The 23,827-nt window shown below is 39.9% G+C and overlaps 3 gene segments (V, D, J or C); all 3 read right to left on the reverse strand.

The window, feature by feature from the left end:
- Positions 1 to 8,023: 8,023 nt before the first annotated feature.
- Positions 8,024 to 8,708, reverse strand: LOC130097015 (Ig kappa chain V region 4135-like). The segment is given in 2 exon segments: positions 8,024 to 8,477; positions 8,559 to 8,708. Coding segments are annotated over 2 exon segments (378 nt in total).
- Positions 8,709 to 17,351: 8,643 nt separating this feature from the next.
- LOC130097063 (Ig kappa chain V region K29-213-like) lies at positions 17,352 to 18,308 on the reverse strand. The segment is given in 3 exon segments: positions 17,352 to 17,849; positions 17,959 to 18,030; positions 18,260 to 18,308. Coding segments are annotated over 3 exon segments (477 nt in total).
- Positions 18,309 to 19,170: 862 nt separating this feature from the next.
- LOC130097085 (immunoglobulin kappa variable 1-39-like) lies at positions 19,171 to 19,817 on the reverse strand. The segment is given in 2 exon segments: positions 19,171 to 19,578; positions 19,691 to 19,817. Coding segments are annotated over 2 exon segments (381 nt in total).
- Between the last annotated feature and the right edge of the window lie 4,010 nt (positions 19,818 to 23,827).

Genomic DNA, 23,827 nt, shown 5'->3' on the forward strand with positions numbered 1-23,827 from the left:
TTTTTTCTGGAGATGGATATAGCGGTGGCAGAGAAGTATAAACTTAGAAATTGTATGGGCTGAAAGTTTAACACGTGTTTGGCAAAATACATGCTATGTTGTTAACTGAGGTAAAGTTAGTGTGGGTGCTCACGTAGCAGTTGATAAGATTCAAATTAGAATTATATTTATGTGTCTCTTTCTAGAGGAATTCGTAGAGGGTTAACAAAAGTCATGGCCTAGAGAACACACAGGTCATGAGAATAAATGATGCTTCTCTGCCTTCAACGGCTCAAGAAGTCAATCGGCTCCAGAAAAAAACCCTGGGGAATTTGAATTTGGGAGAAATTGGAGAAAGACATTTTTTTTTTAATTGCGTTCACAACCAGGTTTCCTCTCCAGAGCCTTATCAATGGGCTTTGGAGGGTTGTAGCTTGCGTTCACAGCTGCAGGAAATGTCTTTCGAATAGTAACGTTAACATTAGGGCACTGAGTTGCTGGGTGCTATTCTGCTTTAGTGATTGTAATTGTTTTTTCTTTAGGCTATATAACTTCTTGCTAGAAATCCATCAAATGAAAAGTGACCTCGCCATTATTGCTCAAAAGGTAAGTTCCACTGATTTTCATTGCTTTTTAAAATTGTTTCTCAAGCAGAGCTGTAGAGACTTGTGATGTTGGGCTGATTCATAATGATAGTGTTAATTATTTGATGTATTTGCACTTTAATTTATTGAAGAGAATGACTATATTTGTGTTCTATGAACAGGACTGGAAGGAGTCCTGTGGAGGATCTAGATGTCTCCTTCTCGACTTTTGGAGAAGTGCAACCGGTGAGTAACCCCCTTGCATTTGTATTTATTTATTTAGTTTACTTGTTACTCAAACAGAGCTATATGGATTTTTATGATGTTTGGCTGATTTTTTTTTATTTTTATTTTTTTTATGTTTGGCTATGAATTTATTGACATGTTTAATGTTTTCCAAGCCCCCCCTGTAAATAAGAATCTATAGTGGCTTGCTTGGATGAATAAGAATTGTTGTAGAGTTTTACTAAGTTTCTTTCTTCTCTAAGACTCCAGAGAGGAGACCGAGCCCTTTAAAGAGAGTCCCATGGTGACTGAGTGCTTTCGAGAGACACCACAGGTGTGTGTAACCCTTATATACCTCAGATTTTTCTGTACTTATTTTACTTAAGGCATATGTAGTAAGGATGGGTATAAACTGTGTGCTTTGTAGGAGCCAATTAGTGTTATAAGAGGCAATCATCCTTTTCTCCTGCCCCCCTTCGCTCCTCTCCACCCACTGTCTTTTCTCCTTCCCTACTCTCCATCCAACCTCCTCCTTCTCTCCTTTAATAACGTTTAGGGCAATGATTAGTTTGTTTCATATCTTTATCATTAATCTGCATTTATACATCATAACCTATTAACTTTTGGGACGCTAAGCATAATAATCAATATGAAACATGAAAAAATTTCTAAAAGTTGCCAATAAATTAATATTGTGATGTGAAATTATTTTTCAGATTGAAGTTATAAAGGGCTCTGGGGTGTTTTGCCAGGCAGAAGCGTGGAAAGCAGCCTGCCTTGCCACCTCTGCCACTGCCATGGTGCCGAATCTGCTGCTGGGCACCTTTGATTTGGAGACTTTGCTGAAAAGCAACCTGAATGGTACTAAACAACATGTTCCTAATCTCTTCTGTCCTTCAAAAAAACAAGTCAGTCATATTCTGTGGAATATATTATGTTTGTGTGCGGGCATACCATCACTTTTTTACTTGCCATTTTTGTATTTCCTTGCACCTCAAGAAAATGTGATGTATATAAAAAATCTCTTATTTTCACCACCTTCATTTTACCCCCCTTTCATAATTAATTTTGAAATATTACTTTAAGGTGGGAAGCCAACCAGAGGGGACGGGGAGCAGCTGGTCCCCCTTGACCAAATTAAAAAGGCAGCCATTATTGGTGAGTAAATGCATAATGCGTTGAGAAGGGAAAACAAAACTTTTAAGACTTTATAAGTTCACCACTTTAACCATAGCCTACTTGTATCAATGTTTATTAGGCATCAATGGAGACTGTATAATGTAGGGCACCCATTATTGTTACTGTATCTGCTTGGAACCTATAATACTAATTCATTGCTTGCTCACTTCTTGATCCTACCTTTACTCTTCTAAAGCCACATTTCTGAAATTTTTCTATCCATGAATTTTCTCTGCTTTGGATGCACATGATTGACCGTGTGACTGTTAACAATGAAGTCCCCATGACGGACATGTGCATATGAAAGAACGATGCCGCTAAAAAAAAAAAGGGGGATGATGTTTCCAATTAGAATTTCTTTCAGATTTAGCAGAATCCAATCAGAATCTTCCAATTGACGTGTTTACATGACGCATTTTTTATTATGATCAGCCCTTTATCCAAAATGTGTGTCCAATCGCAGCTGTACTGTAAGCACTTTGGGTTCCTGATGAAGCAATATATTGTTATTATTATTATACTGTCTTATTATTTTTGTCTTCTCTAGATGCTACATTGAAGAAGTGGCCGGCAGCCAGCCGAGGGCAGATAGGCACAACTACCAATTCGAAGCTCACGGAGCTGAGAAGATCAACAAGATAAATTGGGGTTTTTTTCTGTACAGTTTTTTGTCTTATTTTTGTTCTTGTACTATTTGATTGTTCTTGAGTAAATAAATAATTTAAATTTCTACATTTTGGGCTATTATTTGTTGCCTAGTAGCTATGGATTTTAATAATTATACTAATATATAGGTAAACATATAGCTGGATATATACGTGCATATATGTACCTATATGTGCACATATATAGGTACATATATGGGTACATATATGCACCTGTATAGGTACATATATGCACATATATAGGTTCATGTATGCACATATATATGCACCTATATAGGTACATATATGCACCTATATATGTACATATATGCACACATATGCACCTATATAAGTACATATATGGACGTATATATGTACACATATATGTACACATATATGTACATGTATATGTACATGTATGTGCATATATGTACATATAATATAGGAAAACGGCCAATTTTATATATGTCACATATATTGAAATCCTATTTCAAAACCTATATTAAAACATATATGTTTATATAGGTTCTTTCCATGTGGGTATAAAGCAACATCAGACGATCAAGAGCGTTTATTTTCTGAATATCAGACCAACGGCACGAACGTGAGTGTAATATTACTTTGATACAACAGTTTAATGAACAAGAATCTATTATTGAGTACTTTACATTTTAGTCATTTATATTGCCAGTTATTTACTAACTGAAAGTTACGGCTAACTGAAATATTCCCAAACGAAGCCACAGTCGAACAAACCACAGAGCGACTGAGAAACACAACCATGGCCTAATGGTTAGAGAGTCAGATTGGTTAAATGCAGAGGACAAATTCTGAGTTTGGGTTTCCAGACTTGTCCTTCACATGTCACTTTCACAATAGTTCCTGAATGAATCAGTGTTTTAAATCGGATGATAAAGTTAATGGCTGCATCCAAAATCACATATTTCCTTAGGCAAAAAACATAGCAGTGAAAACATGGATAGCTGGAAAATTTAGTCAATGGTGGGGAAAGAGTAAAGTAGAATTAAAGTAAATTCCTGTATACTACCAGTGGACTAGCCTACACAAAAATTCAGATACGCAGAATTAGAAACATCTGTTTTATGTCAATATTTTAATCAATATTTTCAAACAATGTAAGTTTCATAAGACTGTATATGAAAAACTATGAAAAAAAGTTAGCTACTCGATCAAAAGAGTTAACACAAGTACAAGCCAAGTATACTTTGAATACTTAATTATACTTTTAAGTATATCTCGATCAAAAGATTGAGTACAAGTACAGGACAAATATATTTGGAATTTTCTCTCAGTATAAGTCTCTTAAGTGTAATTTTAAGTATATTTTTGAGAAGTATATAAAATGTAGACTGAAAGTATGCTTTCTTATTTTTAGTTGAAAAGAAGTTTACTAATAGAACACTTGAATAAACGTATTGTTCGTAAGGGTAATTATTATCGTGTACAAGATCAGGTTCAGGTCCATGCTTATTTGATCTACTCTATAAGCTATTCTACCAGAAAGCTTGTTACTATATAACTTGAACATGTTAGTGTATAAGACAGTGTGTATGTTTTAAAAAAAAGTTTTTTAATAAGCTACTCGATCAACATAGTAAACACAAGTACAAGCCAAGAATACTTAGAATGCTTAATTATTCTTTTATCTATATTCTTTTATCCATATATTCTTTTATCTATATTCTTTTATCTATTCTTTTATCTATATCCTCTTTTAAATATATCTCCATCAACAAGTATAGGCCAAATTTCCTTAGACTTTTTTGTCAGTATAAGTCAAGTATACTTAAGTGCAATTTGAAGTATATTTCTGATAAGTACATAAAGTATATTTCTGAGAAGTACATAAAAAGTAGACTGAAAGTATACTTTCTTATTTTTTCGTTTAAAAGGAGTATACTGATAGCACACTTGAATAAACTTCTTTTTCGTAAGGGTTACATCCATACAGACACTCATTTATACTATATAGAACGGGCTTGTTTAGCGGTCGTGAAGTAATTACTTATTCAAAATAAGGTCTACTCAAGAGAGTATTTGATTTTTGGCCGTTGATTCATTTGCTGCGTCCCGATTCAGAGACTTCATCCTTCGAAGGCCGATTGCGTCACCGTGGCGAGACGAAGTCTGTCTCAATACAAAGACTCCTTCAAATGCGTCTTCGTTTTTACTTAAAGTACTTTTTCTAAACTCTTAAAACAGCAACACACCTACATCACACAATTACTCAATTAGCCAACTAGTTAATAAAACCACATTTTGTTCATTAAAGCAGCACTATGTAGTTTTTGCTCTCGGGGTTCCCCTACAGTTGAGAAACAGTATTGTCTTCTACTACGGTAGTAAAATCTGTCATGGTTACACCAGGGGATACACCGATACACGTGCATTTGTTGACAAGCCGATACTGTCTTGAGTTCTCGCGAGTTCTCATGTCTTGGGCAGACTGCCAGCATTGCGTGTGAAATGTCTTCATCCCAGGTACATTGGCATATATTTCAGCATGTCATATGGTTTTTATTTTTTTCAAGCACCAAAAGATCGTGTAGCTCACGTTTACAAGCCAGCGTCATTATAGTAGCCAATTGGCTACATAATGGATATGCTAATTCAATTCAATGTTTGTGTGGTAGGTAATAGCCATGTATCGTCAATATTATAATATCAAGCTACCATAGATGAATCTGCAAATTTGAAAAATCGATTTGCATTATAGCCTGAGGCAAGACACTTTCACCAGAAAAATAAATAAACAAACATGACTATCATGAAGATAAATGGAGGACCAGATAGATTCCGTAACATGGCCAGGCAGACAACAAATTCGAAAAAAATAGAGATAGTATGCAAGCAATATATTTACTATTCCAACAGCATGACGGCCAGGTCAGCATCAGTCGGGAAACCCTCCTCATCCTTTAGCTCACGCCAGCGAGCGAATGGACCAATATTGATCCTCGTCCGGCCTTTTATTTTGTCTCTTTCTAGTCTCCTCCAACAAAACCCTTGCCTTCTTCGTTTTAGTTGCTACTTCGGCCATGACAACAACAGACAGACGGCAAACAAACGCTAGTTGGGCTCTCACATCAGAATTTGAGGAAGTGGGGGAAGTGAGGTATGCCGTAAAGCAGTTGAATTTTGTAGTTCTTTTTGTGCTCGGGTTACTACCCGAACCCTGCAGTTACGTAGTGCCAGTAAAAGACGTCTATGCCAGGCTATGGCAGACGTGTCATTTAACCTATTGTAAGTCGATGTACCATCTCAAGGGTCTTGGAAATATATTATGAAGGTTGAAAAACTACATAGTGCTGCTTTAAATACCAAGTCTACATTTAAAAATTGCAAAAGAAAACATTTTCTACATGTTTTTCTGCTTAATATTTATTTTAGGTGTTTCTGGTATTACAGGAATATCATTAGAGGACGATGAACATCTGCTCTATTCTGAGAGAAACACAATCACTTATGATGAAATATGAGTTTAACTCGCTCAGTTTCACTGTTAGACTTCAGTGAATTGAGACTGTTGAGGCAGTTTGTTGCATAAATCAGGAGTTCAGGAGCTTCTCCAGGTTTCTGTAAGTACCAGGCTAAACGATCTCCATCACTATCCCTGTACACATTACTGCTGGTTTTACAGTTGATATTCACAGTTCCTCCTGGTTGTTCTGCTGACGCCTTGGGAATCATTTTGACCATGCTTCAATATTCGACGCTTTAGGCACCCTTTAGCGTCAGTTACATGACGTGATCCTAGGGCGTCATCTTGCTGACGCTTTACCTTTAACGTCAGTTAGATGACGCTATCTAATCCTAACCCTACCCCAGACCTAAACCTACCCGCGTCATCTAACTGACGCTTAGGTAAAGCGTCAGTAAGATGACGCCCTAGGATCACGTCATGTAACTGACGCTAAAGGGTGCCTAAAGCGTCGAATATTGAAGCATGGTCAAAATTGTCATTTTAGTGACGCCTTGGGGTGAGAATGCGTTGGCTGTTATTGAGGGACTCTGAGTGACGGTGATCTGTCCTCTACACTCTGAAACACACAACAAGAAAATCATCAGAATAAATGAATGATCTTTGCTAAAACAAGTAAATGTAAAGTAGTAAATGCAGTGAAAGTGAGAGTCACCGTTGAGGATCAGCAGCAGAGAGCAGAAGATCAGTGTGTGTGTCGTCATCTTTACTGGGAATGAGTGAAGCTGAAGGACAGAGATGTGGGATTCACAGTCGGACAGACGCTCTGATATTGAGCTTCAGTCGCAGGGGAGGGACACACACATTCAAAGCGGTTTCCTCTCTAATGTGACACAGCCACTGACAGAAGAGCAGAACTGAGACACATCACATTTAAAACCTTCATTTCCCCTCATCAAACACTCAACTCATATTAGTTTGCATCATTGTTATTCACGTTCAGCAACGGCACAGAAATGGATGTTGGGAGAAAGTAAACATGAGGATGAGGAATCGAAGGATGAATTATTTGTATATTATAATCTTCTTAATCACTCGATCGTCCCTTTAAAGCATCATCAGCTGCGCTCAAGGAATTTGTCCTCGTGTTTTTAAGTTTGGTTAAGAAATTCATAATAAATAACATTAATGTCCTGTTGAAATATGTGAGATGTATGATTGATTTAAACTGCAAAGGAAAAACATAAATGAAAATGATTGTGACAGATGTGAAGGGGAGAGTTCATACGCATGTCAGTTTCTTCTTCTGCATGATACACCTGTGCATCCTTCATTTGTCTGAATCTCTGTTAATGATGAAAATGGAGCTGCATATGAGTGACAGAGGCATTATGACGAACTCCGCATTGGCAGAGGTCATCTCAGAGGTCAGAGGTCATCTCAGAGGTCACAGGTCAAGATGAAGTTGTGACAGCGCTTGATGGCTCTGAAAACACAATTTTACACCATAAATTAACGTTTAGTAATTCTCCAAGAACACTAGCATCACACCTCAGTGTTTAGATACATATTTCTGTGCCTTTATTACTTCATGATTTGACTTTTTCACTATGAAAATGAAAGTCTATTATTAATAAGGTGGTAACGGACAAACTGAAATCACTCGATCTCAATCATGTCTCTGATATATAAAAGCAAAAAATCTCACAGCTGAGCAGATTCACTCAGTCCAGATTACAACACATTTTTATTCTCCCTACAGAAAGTAGAAATATATCTACTATATTCCCTGCAGAAATAACTAAACAATTTATAGTGTAAAAGAAGGAAAAGACACACATAATAATAAAGATCAATAAAAACGAGTCTGACAGAGACTCTGACAGAGACATTGATGGAGTTTTTAGTTATTTCTCTCAAGTAAGTCTTTGACTTCTGACCTGTTGAATTATTAATTATTAGTGTCAGATTAATTTAGATGGTTTTATTTCAGATGCAAGTGTGACGATGTTATTTCAGATCCTCCTTTGAGCAGCTGCAGTTTCAGTTCAGTCACTGTGACTCTGACTGACCGAGGTTTTTGTACGACTCTTTATCACTGTGTGAACACACCACCACTGTGATAACTCTGACAGTAATAATGTCCAGCATCTTCAGTCTGGACTCCACTGATGCTCAGAGTGAAATCACTGTTAGATCCACTGCCACTGAATCTAGATGGAGTTCCTGACTGGAGTTTTTTTACATAACGAATCAGGAGTTTAGGAGCTTCTCCAGGTTTCTGTAAGTACCAGAATAAATAATCATCCTCATCACCATCCCTGAGTACATCACTGCTGGTTTTACATTTGATATTCACAGTTCCTCCTGGTTGTTCTGCTGTTATTGAGGGACTCTGAGTGACGGTGATCTGTCCTCTACACTCTGAAACACAAGAAAATACACTCAAAACTTTGACAATATACTTGAAGAAATGAAGTGATATCAAACTTGTGCTCCACAAACCTTGAGCAAACGCTGTGAGAGTCCAGATGAAGATGATGATGAAGGTCATGTTGATGAAGATTGTTGTGTGTGTCAGTGATGAAGTGTTAAACTCACAGCACTATAAACACTCTCACACACTGAAGATCTGATCAATATGCAAACACACTCCACATCATTTCCCTGAAGACAGTCACTCAATAACAGACACAACACGCAATCACTGAAGTGAGAACAGAGTCAAAATGAATGTTTTTCATAATATTGTATCCTCTACAATAGTCAAAATGTTAAAAATGATATCATTCAATTCAGTTCTGATAACATCAACAAGACCAACTTCAGTATATTAATCTGAATATCTGAATATGAGCAGATCCGGATCCAGACTCAAATCACTGAAGCTTTTCTATAGTAAAGTGACATCACAGCCTCATTTTCATTCCTGTCTACAAATAAAAATGTTGCTACCCTGAGAAGTTCGTACTTACGAGGTGGGAAGTCTGTTTACGACGGCAGGAGCGTTCAAGTCATTTTCGTCGGAGTAAGATGGCGGTGTACTTTCTCTTAATTAATTACACAAAAATACAGCAAGGTTCTACTCTAGTTCTAGAAAATGAAGAACAAAGAAATGTGTATCAGTTGTGCTTTGTTTTTGTTTTTTTATTAATTTATGAAGCCTCTGCAAACTTTGTTACATATTACATTTTTATATTATAACGCCATCATATTCTGTGCTGGTAAATACTCTAAATAGAAAAGCCTTACAATATCACTGCTAAATACCTTTCAGTAGCTTTATGTGAGTAAAATATAGGCAATTTTTTTAAATGGCAGATGACTGGAAAAGTATTGGAAATTCAATGATCATATGATGTAGAGGACCGACTGAATACTGTGAAGTAAACCAGAAAGTGTAGGCTGTGCAAACGGTAATGCAACGCTTTTTTCACACAGTCTCATTTGTAATCTTATTAAAATAAGCCATTGAAGAGATCATGGATTTAATTACTTCCAGATCATTTGATTAGATTATTCACTTGAGCTTTCTCAATCTCTGTTCCATTTCGAGGGAACTCGCGATGCGTCACTTGACGCTTTGGGAACGCCCCCAGCGTGAATGCGTCTGAGCATCAATGTCAACTAGTCCAATGGAAAGAATGAGCGTCACGGGCGGGTGACGTCATGACCAGGAAGGGATAAAGGCTCACCCGGTGAAACGCGGCATTAGCTTCTGTGTCTCAGCAAGCGATCTGTGTTACTCTGTCTCTGTCTATTTATTGTTGTCTGTTGCATATATTTTGGATGAGTTATGGCGAAACAAATGTACAAACAGTGTGCTTCTCCCTGCCCGCGTTATTTAACGGGTGGGGACACACACGAGCTTTGTGTAGTTTGTTTGGGAGTGGAGCATGCGGTCTCAGCCTTCGAGGGGGCTGAGTGCCAGCATTGTGAGAAGCTTTCGCTTCGCATGCTCCGCTCTCGCCTGTCACTTTTCGAGGAAAGTGGCCAGGCTCGCGATTCTCAGGGTGCAGGATCCGCGTCTGCCGAGGCAGCGCGGAGAATGCATTCCTGTGGATCGCAAATAGGATCTCTTTACGGGGTTGGAGACGGGTCCGCGGATCTTTTCTCCTCCCTTTCCCGAGCGATCCAGTGCTCTCTCTCCGGTCTCGGAAGCCCGCGTTGCGGTCTCTTCCGCCCGGGGAGAGAGACCAATGCTTCAGTGCTCTACCTCCGAGGAGGTAGATGTGCTGGGCATTGAAAGTGAAAAACACAATCATGGGGGAAGTGGATTTGCCATCTCTTTCCCCAGCGTATGAGAAATATATAACCCTATATATATATATATATATATGATAGTTTATATATTATATATAAAATAAAGTGAATATATATAAAATATATATATAAAAAATAAGCTGGTGGAGGTGTTTACTAGGGCTGTAGATAAATTAAATATTTCATGGCCAGCAGAAATAAGGGGGCACTCGTTCTAAAAAATAAATAAATAAATTAAACGAGTTTCCTTCCCTCTATTTTTTCACCTCCATCACGGGGCCTTCCATTTTTCCCGGTCTGCACAGCGAGCTGTCTAGATCATGGAAAAAGCCTTACTCTTCTTGTCTTTTAGCCCCCACATTCATGTATATTCAGATATTTGGGGGTTAAGAGAGTATGGCTATGGGGCAATACCCCGGGTAGAACAGACACTTGCGAGCTATGTCTCCCGGTTCAGTATCGTCCCTGAAGGCGTCGGCTTCTCTCACTAAACCATTAAAGAAAACTATTTTTTAATCTAGTGGGAAAAGCATATATGGCAGTGGGTCTAGCATGAGCCTGCTTGCACACTATAGCAGTGCTGCAAGCATATCAGGCTGACCTGCTGTGGTATTTGGACAGAAGTGAGGGAGTTTGGCCCGATGGGGTTTGAGAACTCCGTCGGGCCTCAGATTTATCTCTCAGGGATGGCAGCCAAAGAAATGTGGTCACTGAGAGACACCTCTGGCTCAATTTGATGGGAATCATGGAGAAAGATACAAGATAATCTCTCCCTCGCTATGTCCAACCCACTGGGGCTGCTGGGCGTGAGCAGCTCCAGCCGGCTAGTTTCTCATACACAACACAGCAGCCAAAGCCTTCAAAGCAGAAGCCGGATCCGAGGACCGTTCTTCATGCTGAGAAGGCTGCGGCTCAAAAGAAAAGGTCTGGCGCCACGGCGTCAGACCGGTGAGGGCAGCCCCAACCGGGGTGGAATGGTGTACACCTCATTATACGGTGCCCTTTCCATCTCTGTGCCCTCAGGGGACCGTTCTGCCAACCCCGCCACCCTTGGTGCTTCGGGGCGCAGCGTTCTCCAGCGAGCTTCTGGCGCAGCGTCAACTCGACATTGCGTCGGACTTGCGCCCTCTGAGGGGGGTTCGAAAACAGTCAGTTCGGGTGGTTCCTGCCAGTATGTTTCAGGTCCCCGAACTGGCTGTCTTTATTACACCAGAGGCCAGCCTCGAGGGGCTGGTTCCCTTGGTAGATTTTCTGGCAGCGCGAAAGCTACTGCCAAATATATCTCTATGGGTAATGGTAATCTCTCTGGTAATGGAGCAAGGGGTAAAGGCCCTGTTAGCAAAGAAAGCTATAGAGCAGGTGTACTCACCCGACATTGCGTCGGGTCTTTACAGTCGTTATCTCATTGTTCCAAAAAAGGATGGAGAGCAGCGTCACATACTAGATCTTCGTCTGTTGGAGTGTTTGGTGCTGGAACTCAAGTCCAAGATGCTGACACTCAAACAGATCGTGACTCAAATCAGATCCGAGGACTGGTTTGTCACGATAGATCTAAAAGACGTATACTTCCATATCTCCATCAGCAAAGGAGGTTCCTGAGGTTTTCTTTGGGGCAAAGAACACCAGTATCAGGCACTTCCTTTCAGTCTAGCTCTATCACCCCGCACATTCACGAAGTGTATAGACGCAGCTCTGGCCCCGCCAGGCTGCAGTGTATACGCATTCTGAATTGCATAGATGGCTGGCTGATTCTAGCGGAATCAGAACAGTTAGCGGTTCGGCACCGAGGTGTCGTTCTCGCTCATATGCAGATGTTGGGGTTGAGGCTCAAGGCCAAGAAGAGTGTGCTTTCTCCAGTACAGAGAACCACTTTCCTTGGTGTGGTATGGGATTCAGTGACGATGCGGGCCACTCTGTCGCCCGTTCGTGTAGCTGCTATCCTAACAGCCACAAAAGAGCTGAGGCTAGGCCAGTCACGCACTGTAAAACAGTTCGAGAGACTGTTGGGTCTTGTGGCAGTAGCGTCCAACGGGATACCTTTTGGCCTGCTGTACATGAGACCTTTGCAGTGGTGGCGCAGGACCAGAGGGTTCTCCCCGAGGGGAAACCCACTTCGTATGATCAAGATCACGCGGCCGTGCCTTCGTGCCTTGGTTATATGGAGGAAACACTGGTTCTTAACCCAGGGTTCGGTGTTGGGAGCTCTTTGCCATCGAGTTGCTATCTCGACAGATGCTTCCCTCACCGGCTGGGGAGCGGTATTGGAAGGCCGCTCAGCTCAGGGCTTGGGAGGAGTCATCATCTCGCTTGGCACATGAATTGCCTAGAGATGATGGTCGTCTTCAATGCGTTGAGACATCTCCTCCCAGACCTGAGGGGCCATCATGTGTTGTTCTGAAACAGTGACTGTTAGGCCTCAGGGCAGCAGCGTTCAATGTGATACCCTTTGACCTGCTGTACGTGAGACCTTTACAGTGGTGGCTCAGGACCAGAGGGTTCTCCCTGAGGGGAAACCCACTCCGTACGATCAAGATCACGCGGCAGTATCCCCGCGCCTTGGTTATATGGAGGAAACTCTGGTTCTTGACCCACAGACAACACGTTGGTGGCCTATTATTTTGGTCCCTCAGGAAATTACGCTGTCTGAGGGCAGTGTATATTCCAGGGGGGCCAGAATATTGGAGCAGACACCCTGTCGAGGCAGGGGCTGAGGCCAGGGGACTCCACCCCGAGGCGGTGGAGCAAATATGGGAGTTTTATGGCCAGGCAGAAGTGGATTTGTTCTCCTCTCAGCATACGACGCACTGTCCACTCTGGTTATCCCTCACTCAACCAGTCCCCTCGGGGCTGGTTGCTATGGCGCAGACGTGGCTGAGGCTACGTCTGTACGCATTTCCCCCTGTTGCTCTGCTCCCAGGAGTTCTGGAGTGATTCCGCCAGGATGGAATAAGCCTATTTAGTAGCACCACCCTGGCCGAGCTGAATTTGGTTTGCGGACCTAATTTTTCTCCTCGACGGACCTCCCTTGGAGGTCCCGATCAGGAGAGACCTTCTGTCTCAGGCAGGGGATGCAATATTGCACCCCCGGCAGGGGATTTGGAAACTGTGGGTTTGGCCTCTGAGGGGGCCCAACTCATAGAGAGTGGTCTCTCAACCGAGGTTGTTGAGACCATTCTAAGCTCCAGAGCTCCAGCTACTAGGAAACTATATGCGCTAAAATGGAAAGTTTTTTCTGTATGGTGTCACCGACATCAGTGAGATCCGGTTAACTGTTCTGTGAACACAGTACTCGAGTTCTTGCAGGAGCGCTTTACGTCAGGTTTATGTCCTTCCACACTTAAGGTTTACGTGGCGGCCATTGCGGCTTACCACGCCCTGGTGGGGGGTACATCGTTGGGTCGAGACCCCCTGATTACACGTTTCCTTCGTGGCACATTGAGGCTGAGGCCTGCATCTCGCACTAGGGTGCCAGCTTGGGATTTGGCAATAGTTCTAGAAGGCCTGTCTAGGGCTCCATTCGAGCCCTTAGATTCGGTTTCAGAGAAATTTCTTACCCTTAAGACTATCTTTCTGCTAGCTATTTCGTCCCTTAAGAGAGTTGGAGACCTTCAGGCTCTTTCGGTTTCCCCCACTTGCCTTGAGTTTGCACCGGGGATGGTCAAGGCATTCTTTTATCCAAAACAGGGATACGTCCCTAAGGTGCCGACCTTGATTCCGAGGCCTATCGTGCTGCAGGCTTTCTGTCCTCCTTTTACATCTGCGGACCAGGAAAGGCTGAACCTCTTGTGTCCAGTGCGAGCACTGGATACTTATGTTCATCGGACATCGTCTATGAGGAAGTCCGACCAGTTATTTATTTGCTTTGGATCACCTAAGAAGGGTCTTCCTGCTTCTAAACAGACGGTTAGTAAGTGGATAGTTGAGGCTATTTCACTTGCATACGAGTACTCTGACCAGCCGTGTCCTTTGGTGGTCAGAGCTCACTCTACGAGGGGTATGGCGGCCTCTAAAGCCTTACTATTTGGAGTTTCTCTCCAAGACGTTTGTGATGCGGCAGGCTGGTCCTCACCGCTCAAATTCGTCAGGTTTTACAGTTTGGACCTGGATGCTGCCCCAGGTTCTCAGGTGCTTAGTGCTTAGTTCCAACAGACTGACACTCAGGTACTTGGAATTCTGGCGTTTTGGGTATTCTCGTTCCCAAAGCGTCAAGTGACGCATCGCGAGTTCCCTCGAAAGGGAACGTCTCAGGTTACTACTGTAACCATAGTTCCCTGAGATAGGGAACGAGACGATGCGTCACCCTGCCATACTTCCTGCATCCCTGTGATCGGCTTGCTTCGACTTTTTGAAGCTAATGCCGCGTTTCACCGGATGTGCTCTTATGCCTTCCTGGTCATGACGTCACCCGCCCGTGACGCTCATTCTTTCCATTGGACTAGTTGACATTGATGCTCAGACGCATTCACGCTGGGGGCGTTCCCAAAGCGTTGTAAGGACTGGGCTAAAAGGGTGAATCTGAATAACTAAATACATCCTGCTAAAGACCCAAAAAGACTGAATGCAACACACACACACACACTCTCTCAGGAATGGCCAGAGTCATAAAATGCTTGAAACATTCCATGCCCTCCCCCATCTCAGAACTCAGAGATAACAGAACTCTAACAAACACACACACGAACCAACACACACACACACATAATGGACCTTTACATTACACGCATAAAACGAGCCATTACCAATTGTATACGATATATTCCTGTATGTCTGTGTGTTTCCCAGTCCATGGTAGTTTAGAAATGATCTCCTAGCGTATCAGTGAAACTCTTGAGAGTTTAAAAGTTATGTATTAAGATGTATCTTCATATTCCAATTATGTGTAAATGTTGTGTTTGGTACCGTTTTAATTATCTCGTTCCAACTGATTTGGTCAGATACAGAAGATTACAGTAAAATGTATGTTTTCTATGTTTTTATCATCTTGTGGAATGATTCTGACAAATTCTGACTGGTCATAAAAGAGGCGGACACGGCCATAGTTTAACTTTGACAAGACAAAGAGAATTTGGCCGCCAAAAGTTTCGTTGAATGTCATTGGCCAGTTCGCACCTCAGAGGTGTGGACTCCAGTTCCTCTAAAGAGGACTGAACCTCCCTCTGGACTCTCTCTTGCAGTCTGACCTTCTCAGAGAAACATGTGATGCTAGCGATCTCCTCCTGGAGATCTGATCCCACCATGGATCTTTTCTTTTGTTCGTCTAAAGTTCGTCTCTTCTTTAACTTACTCCCGAGTTCGTCTCCCAGGAAAGGAAATGGACTTTGCCGAAACTATTTCCTCGGGTAACGTCACCTCAAAGACTTTAAGCCTTTCAATGGTGTTTTCGTGTTGTTTCAGAAAGGTTGATGTCGAGGTGAAATTGTACCAGCTCTGTCTCTCTCCCTCGCTCTCTCACCAACTCTCTCACCAACACTCTCACCAACTCTCTCACCAACTTTCTCCCTTTCTCTCTCTCTCTCCAACTCATGTTTACATGGGTACCAATTGTCTAAACGCCCCGCGTCGTCTTAGTTTGTGTTTAATGTTTGTAAATACATGTATCATTGTAGTAAATGCTTAAGTAGTTCAGCTTCATTAAATACATTATATCCTTTTGATTGACTCATTGCCTGTTGCTCATAACCCAAGTCACTGATATGCTTCGATAACGTTACGAGCTCTTTACAGAAATACCTCAGACGGGTATGTGTAAACTTTATAGAGCAAGAAAGCTAATTCTTGTGGCCACAGAATTTGTTTTCACAACTCTATAAATTAATTGAGCTAATTAATTTTACCTGTCTTGTAAAACGTGGTCTGTATAATTAGTTACAATTCATTTGTGATTAATTGTGGGGATACACATGTATGCACGCAGGTAAAATGACAAAGCCTCCCTTAATGGGAGATTTATTAACATGTAAGACTGGGCTGATCCAAATCTGTATGAATAATTATTAGTTATTAATTATTAATTATGACATGCAAATTCCCCATTGATCAGACCCAAGTAGAGTCTTTACAGCGTCAAGTGACGCATCGTCTCGTTCCCTATCTCAGGGAACTATGGTTACAGTAGTAACCTGAGACGTTTTATTGAACAGAGCGTAATCCAAAGACGTAATCCAGAAAACAGGCCAGAGGTCTTAAACACCGGGTAATCAGTCCAAACTATAACAGGATCACAGGCAAAAAGGAAAATCCAAGGACAGGCCGAGATCAAAACCGGGAATAACAGACAGAACGCTCAGATTTGCCGTACAAACACTAAACAAGACTTCGCAGGGAATGAATGTGAAAACCAGGCTATTATAGGGTGAGTTAAACACGGTAATGACAGGTGAAGGTGATCGTGGATGATAGTCTGAACTAAGGATTATGGGGAATGGCGTCTGTGGATGTGAGGTACTGTCTGTGGTGGAGCCCTCTTATGGTAATCCTACAGCGTCACACATGATATAAACATCTTCACTTTTATTACTGTAATGTTTATAAAATAAATGTAAAAAAAATATGGTGACATGAATATGCTGTTTTAAATAGAGGACAGCTCCTGTTGGGTAATCTATCATTTTTGAATAAATGTTTATATTAGTGCTAATTTCTCCATACATAGATATTAATATAAAATATTATAATCTGCTCTGAAATTGAGGGATGTGTTTATATGATGCTGTTAATATCTGAATTATGAGGGATTAACTTAATAAATCAACAGACTTATTAAACTGGTCAAGCAGAACGTGTGTATGATTCTGATGATGCAGTTTAGAAAGAAGAATATATTAAATTATAAATGCAGAAAATAAAAAATGTGGTGAAGGATTGAAGAATATCCACTGAAGTGAAAATCAAAAGTGACTGAATTTCTACATGAAGGATGTAATAGAAACAGGAGACAAATACAGTCTGACTTCTGAAAAATCACAATCAAAAATATTAAAAACTGATGAAGCTCAAGATCATCATGTGTGTGTGTGTGTGTGTGTGTGTGTGTGTGTGTGTGTGTGTGTGTGTGTGTGTGTGTGTGTGTGTGTGTGTGTGTGTGTGTGTGTGTGTGTGTGTGTGTGTGTTTGAGCAGCTGCAGTTTCAGTTCAGTCACTGTGACTCTGACTGACCGAGGTTTTTGTACGACTCTTTATCACTGTGTGAACACAAAATCACCCACACAATCACCATCAGAATCTGGTCTGCAATGTAAACTCTGACAGTAATAATGTCCAGCATCTTCAGTCTGGACTCCACTGATGCTCAGAGTGAAATCACTGTTAGATCCACTGCCACTGAATCTAGATGGAGTTCCTGACTGGAGGCTGTCTGCTGCATAAATCAGGAGTTTAGGAGCTTCTCCAGGTTTCTGTAAGTACCAGGATAGAGGCTGAACACTCCAACCCTGGTAAACTTCAGGACTGGTTTTACAGGATATAGTAACTGTGTCTCTGAGATGAACAGGTTTCACTGCAGGCGTCTGAGTGACTGTCATTTCACCAACTGATTCTACATCAAGAAGAATAAATAGGCCTAAACATTCAGAATTACATATTTGGATAATATTTCTAACACAAATGATCAATTGGATTAGCAGTTTAACTTCATATTTCCTCACCTGTGAAACAGCTGGAGAACATCCAGATGAAGATGATGAAGATGAAGCTCATGGTTGCTGTTGGTTCAGATTCTCAGTGTTCAGACTCAGAGTTATAAATCCTCCTGAAGCGTGAGCTGCGATGCAAATAATCTATATGTAAATCTGTGTAAGGATTCCAACACATGATGCACATAAATCATAACAGTGTTTGGGATATTTTTCCATGTTACGAGTCATAAACATTTATTCCTGTGTCTGACGCTACAGGCTTTCTGATGATTCAAATGAGAAGCATCACTAAGATAAACAAGTTTGTCACTGTGAACTTCATTAGAGGTGTAAAGGTCATTCCAGAGGTCATAGGTCATCAGAATGTATTACAATTGCTTTAATTAATAATTAATAATGCATTGAGATGAATGATAGATTCAGTAGTTTTGATAAAACAGTTATGAGTAATATCTTATCTTGATAAACTTCGAGGGAAAGACAAAGCTTAAAAAAGCTCAAAAACATAGATGTGTAAATCTTTGGGTAGATGGAGATCTGATTCAAAGTCTCATATTCAAATAAAAGAAAATCAGCTCTATCCTAAAAGCCCTTAAAAGTCATCCACTCGCCCAAATAAACAATGATTTCAGTAAAACAACAGTATTTCATCTTGTAAAAAATAACTGCAGTTTCCACACAACGAAGCGCTTTATTTCAGTGGCCGAGCAATAACATCTTTCTGAATGTTGAAGTGTGTTTGCTGGAGACTGAAGTGTGTGTGAGAGATCTGTCTTCTGCTCGTGTGAGACTCAGACGCATCGCAGGATTAATAATGAATGATCCAGAAACAGTGAATGGTTACAGACAGACTGATCGTGGGACGGCGGAGCGTCTGATCGTGTTAAATGTGTTTCTCTCTTTCACTGTCATTTTGCTCTGAATCCAGTAAATCTGTGACTCTTGTAGATGATGATCTAAACAGCGGCTTTATGGAAGATTGTTAATAAACTATTCAAGCAACAACATGTTTATGATTCACTTTACAGCGTGATTGTATGATTAAGAAGGAAAAATAATCATGCTTTATAAAAACACATGAACAACCACGAGAATAGATAAACCAACAATTATCAAAAAATATATGATCAAAATCATTTCTTATTATCTTCAGTAATATTAATGAAGTGCAGCAAAATTGATATTAAGTTAATTTGTGTTTTTTCATTGTTGAGCGTGTGTGTGTGTGTGTGTGTGTGAGCAGCTGCAGTTTCAGTTCAGTCACTGTGACTCTGACTGACGGAGGTTTTTGTACGACTCTTTATCACTGTGTGAACACTGGACCACGGTTGCTACTCATACAATAATAATGTCCAGCATCTTCAGTCTGGACTGCACTGATGGTCAGAGTGAAATCTTTGCTAGATCCACTGCTGCCACTGAATCTAGATGGAGTTCCTGACTGGCGGCTGTTTACACGATAGATCAGGAGTTTAGGAGCTTCTCCAGGTTTCTGTAAGTACCAGGACACACAGGCTGGGCTGCAGGCTGTATCATCACTACTGAATTTACAGCTCATCTCTACAGTTTCTCCTGGTTTAGCAGTTTTCACTGAAGGAGTCTGAGTTGCTGTGATCTGAGCTCTACATCCTGAAAAACAATTCATTTATCAGTCCATAAAGTATATATTATTTATTTAAAGTATATAGCTCTGTTAAAATTATATATTTGAATTGATTTATATAAAAAATAAACGTTGCACCTTGTAGTATAAAGCAGTATAAAAGTGTCCAGATGAAGATGATGATGAAGGTCATGTTGATGAAGATTGTTGTGTGTGTCAGTGATGAAGTGTTAAACTCACAGCACTATAAACACTCTCACACACTGAAGATCTGATCAATATGCAAACACACTTCACATCATTTCCCTGAAGACAGAAGAAACACTGTTTTGCCTTTTAGTGTCTTTGCTAATAAACTTCTATTTATCATTTTCAGAAACAGACACTCATGATTTACTTCATGTTATTTTGGGTCGATCTTCTCGCTCTAAACACTGTTTTAATGATCAGTTTCATTCAGACTTTGATGTCGAGAGCATTAATACCTGTGCTGTATTTATATCATCCATGATACTGTATAACAGGTCAAAAGTCATCCAATAGAGAATGACCATCTAAATCTGGCTGAAGATTTCATTATAGAGAAGGGCAATAGAATTAGATGATTTTATATCACATGTGTTTATAAATGTGATGACTGCATTTCAGGACTGATTATGCAGTTTTTTAGATGAAGATTTTGTGGCTCTTTTTTGATCAATAGTGGTTTAGAAGATCTGCTCTTGAGTCTCGTGTGTGTGTGTGTGTGTGTGTGTGTGTGTGTGTGTGTGTGTGTGTCGTTGGTCTATTTCTCTGCTGGTGTGTGTGTTCATTTGAGTGTGACGGAGGTTTTTGTACGACGCTTTCACTAGAATGAAACACTGTGGTACACTTTCGGTGGAGGAACTAAACTGACGATCAGTAAGTCTCTTCTATTCTCTAAAAATGATTTATTTTTTATTTATTTGTTTTGTTTTTAGCTTATTTTAGGAAGCATTTGGCAACAAGATAAAAAAAAAGTTTTTTAAAAAATGTACTGCAATATTTTATGGCGAATTTGATTGTTTCACAATTTCTTTAAATTTGTCTGTTATTTTACAAAAAACACTTATTCTGTGAGATTTCATCACGTTTATCTTAGCATATTTCATATCGTTTTTAAAATTGTCTTTTTACATGATTAATTTCATATATTATAATTGCTAACATTCATTGTTTTTTAATATATTGATTGCAATATTTGGTAACGCTTTAGATTACAGCCCGGAAAGTAATGTGTAATTAAGAGGAATTTACTGTGTAACCTTCGGTAATTATAGTATAAAGTACTTACATGTAAGTATGAGGGAACAATATGTAAAGTTTGGGGAATAAAGGGGTAACAACCAGGAGAATTAAAAAATATATTTATACTGTAAGTATTATAGAAATAAGGGATATTTATTCTACTATTATGATACAACAATCTTACAATTGGGAGCAATATAGCGAGAACACTGCGTACCTTTTTGTAATAATTGTGTACCAATACATACTGTATAGGCTTTTTAAAAATGACAGGGTACATATCTATGCATTTATACCATTTTTTATTTTTATTTATTTTTTTCGCAAAAGTGCAGATGTTTAAGTTTGGGCTTACTTAATTTTAAATACTGGGAAATATATCTTGTTTCATGTGGTTACAGGGTAAGTGGTGCTTGTATAATAAATAAAGGTTTCCGAGTCAGTGATATAAGATTGTGTATGCATTTTTATTGTTACCCTGTAACTACATGGAACAAGAGGGTAACAAGCACCACTTTAATTTACAGCCCGCAATGTCACACTTACCCTGTAACTACATGGAACAAGGGGGTAACAAGCACCACTACATGAAACAAGAGTATCTTTCCACAATATTTAAGCAAAAGTTGCAATAGTTTTCATTTTTAGTGCACTTTTGTTAAAAAGATTACTTTATTTATAAAGCCTATACAGTATGTGCTGGTTCACCATTTTTTCAAAAAGGTACGCAGTGTATGTTCTTGCTAAATTGCTCCCAAAATGTAAGATTGTTGTATCATAATAGTAGAATAAGTACCCCTTAGTTCTATAATACTTACAGTATATTCTTCTGGTTGTTACCCCTTTATTCCCCAAACTTAAAATATTGTTCCCTTATACTTATATTGTAAGTACGTTACAGGTACACTATAATTACCGAAGGTTACGCTGTAAAATCGCTTTAATTACGCAGTACTTTCCGGGCTGTAATCTAAAGCGTTACCAAATATTTTTGTAATGTTATATTGAATGTAATATTGTGATATTTTCTGTCATATTCAGGTTTTTTTTTAAGTACATAGTTGTGTCCATAATTCTTGGTAAATGTAACTGCTAATACTTTTTGAAATCCATGACACAAAAGTTTGATTATACGGATAAAATAATTATATTTTTTAGGCGTCACCATCAGACAAATAGAAAGATTTGAAAAATTCATCATTTGAACTGAAATTTGCTGATCATTATGATTGTGAGAGTCTTAAGAATTTTTCAAAATACAATTAATAATGAAATGATTATTCAGAAAATATCAAATTACTGTAAGATTCGCTGTATATCATGTCTGCTTTACAGAACTGATTTATATTTAGAATTACATGATACATATTTGAGTATTAGTGAATATTGATTTAACTGAGAATATTTTTAAACTGAATTCAGGATATTTGTGGTTTATGAATGAAAGCAGTTATGTGGAATTTCTGTAAAGATATAATGATTGTGATTTCTACTACATGACCGAGTCTGACATCTAACTAACTATGTGTGTGTGTGTGTGTGTGTGTGTGTGTGTGTGTGTGTGTGTTTCAGCCGGGCCCTCCGTGTCTCCCTCCGTGTCTCTGCTGGTCTCTGGAGACTCCTCCGCTCTGCTCTGCCTGCTCAGCTCTTACTCTCCACAGGGGGCGACGGTGAGCTGGACGCTGGACGGGTCAGAGGTCACCGAGGGGGTTCAGACCAGCGCAGAGAGCGAGCGGGGCGGTCTCTACAGTCGCAGCAGCGTCCTGAGCCTCAGCAAAGCACGCTGGGAAGGCAGAGAGCACTTGGTCTGCAGAGGAACACATGCCGGAGCTGCTCACGAGGCCTCGTTCCTCAAGAGCTCCGAGTGCTGATGTTTCTCCAGTGAAGACCAGCGTATCTGAGCGGCACGTGATTTACAGCTCAATACTGAAGCAGTCTGTCAATGTGCTGCCATTGCTGTTCATTCAATAAAGCTTCATCTGAACGCAAGCTTACATGTGTGTGTGACTGCATCATTGATCAGTGTGTCGTTCCTTCAAAGTCCTGCACTAAAGTTTCAGCTGCTTTTGATTGATTGTAATAGTTGAGAACAGCTGCATTCAGCAGTAAATGTCAAATGAAGCTCTTGGGGTTTGAACATGGTCACTGGAGACGAGCTGCTCTATTCTGAGACCGTCACAATCACTAAACCTGACAATGCAAATGAGATTTTCACCTCAAACTCACAGTTTCACTCTTTTACTGGTTCAACGCTCTGAACTGGAACAGTTTCACTTCTGCTGATGGAGGAATGAGTTATGAATAATAATTTCATTAGTTTGAGATGAAGGAGCTTGAAAAAGGTTCAAGAACATATTTATAGGTTACACTTAGGAGTTTAATGTACAAAAAAAAAACCCACAAAATAATGCGCCACTGTTGTTTGTTTGATTTATATCAGTTTACACACTCAGTTTTCTCTGATTCTGAGAATGTTAGAGTCAAACTCGTCTGTCACAGACAGATCACAGTCTAATAGAGTTAATTTCAGTCATAAGTCATTTTGTGCAAATGTGTAGTTCCTGTGTTTGTCCTCTGAGTGTGTGTGTGTGTGTGTGTGTGTGTGTGTGTGTGTCATTTATTTACAGTAATAAATCCTTTGACTTATTAAACTGCTCAACATATATTAAGATGCTGATGGTGCAGTTTATAAAAAAAACAATATATTAAATCATCAATGCAGAAAATCAAAAATGTTTTGAATGAATTGAAAAATATCCACTGAAGTGAAAATCAAAAGTGACTGAATTTCTACATAAAGGATGTAATAGGAAACAGGAGGCAAATGTCAGTCCTGAACAATCACAATCAAAAAGGTCAAAAACTGATGAATCTCAACAAAGTGATGTTCACTAAGATCATATTGAGTCGTTTCTTCATGTTGAGTGTGTGTGTGTGTGTGTGTGTGTGTGTGTGTGTGTGTGTGTGTGTGTGTGTGTGTGTGTGTGTGTGTATGTTTGAGCAGCTGCA

The sequence above is a fragment of the Rhinichthys klamathensis genome, unplaced genomic scaffold (genome assembly GCF_029890125.1).
Source record: "Rhinichthys klamathensis goyatoka isolate OS25496 unplaced genomic scaffold, OSU_Roscu_1.1 h1tg000209l_1, whole genome shotgun sequence".
NCBI classification, from domain to species: Eukaryota; Metazoa; Chordata; class Actinopteri; order Cypriniformes; family Leuciscidae; genus Rhinichthys; species Rhinichthys klamathensis.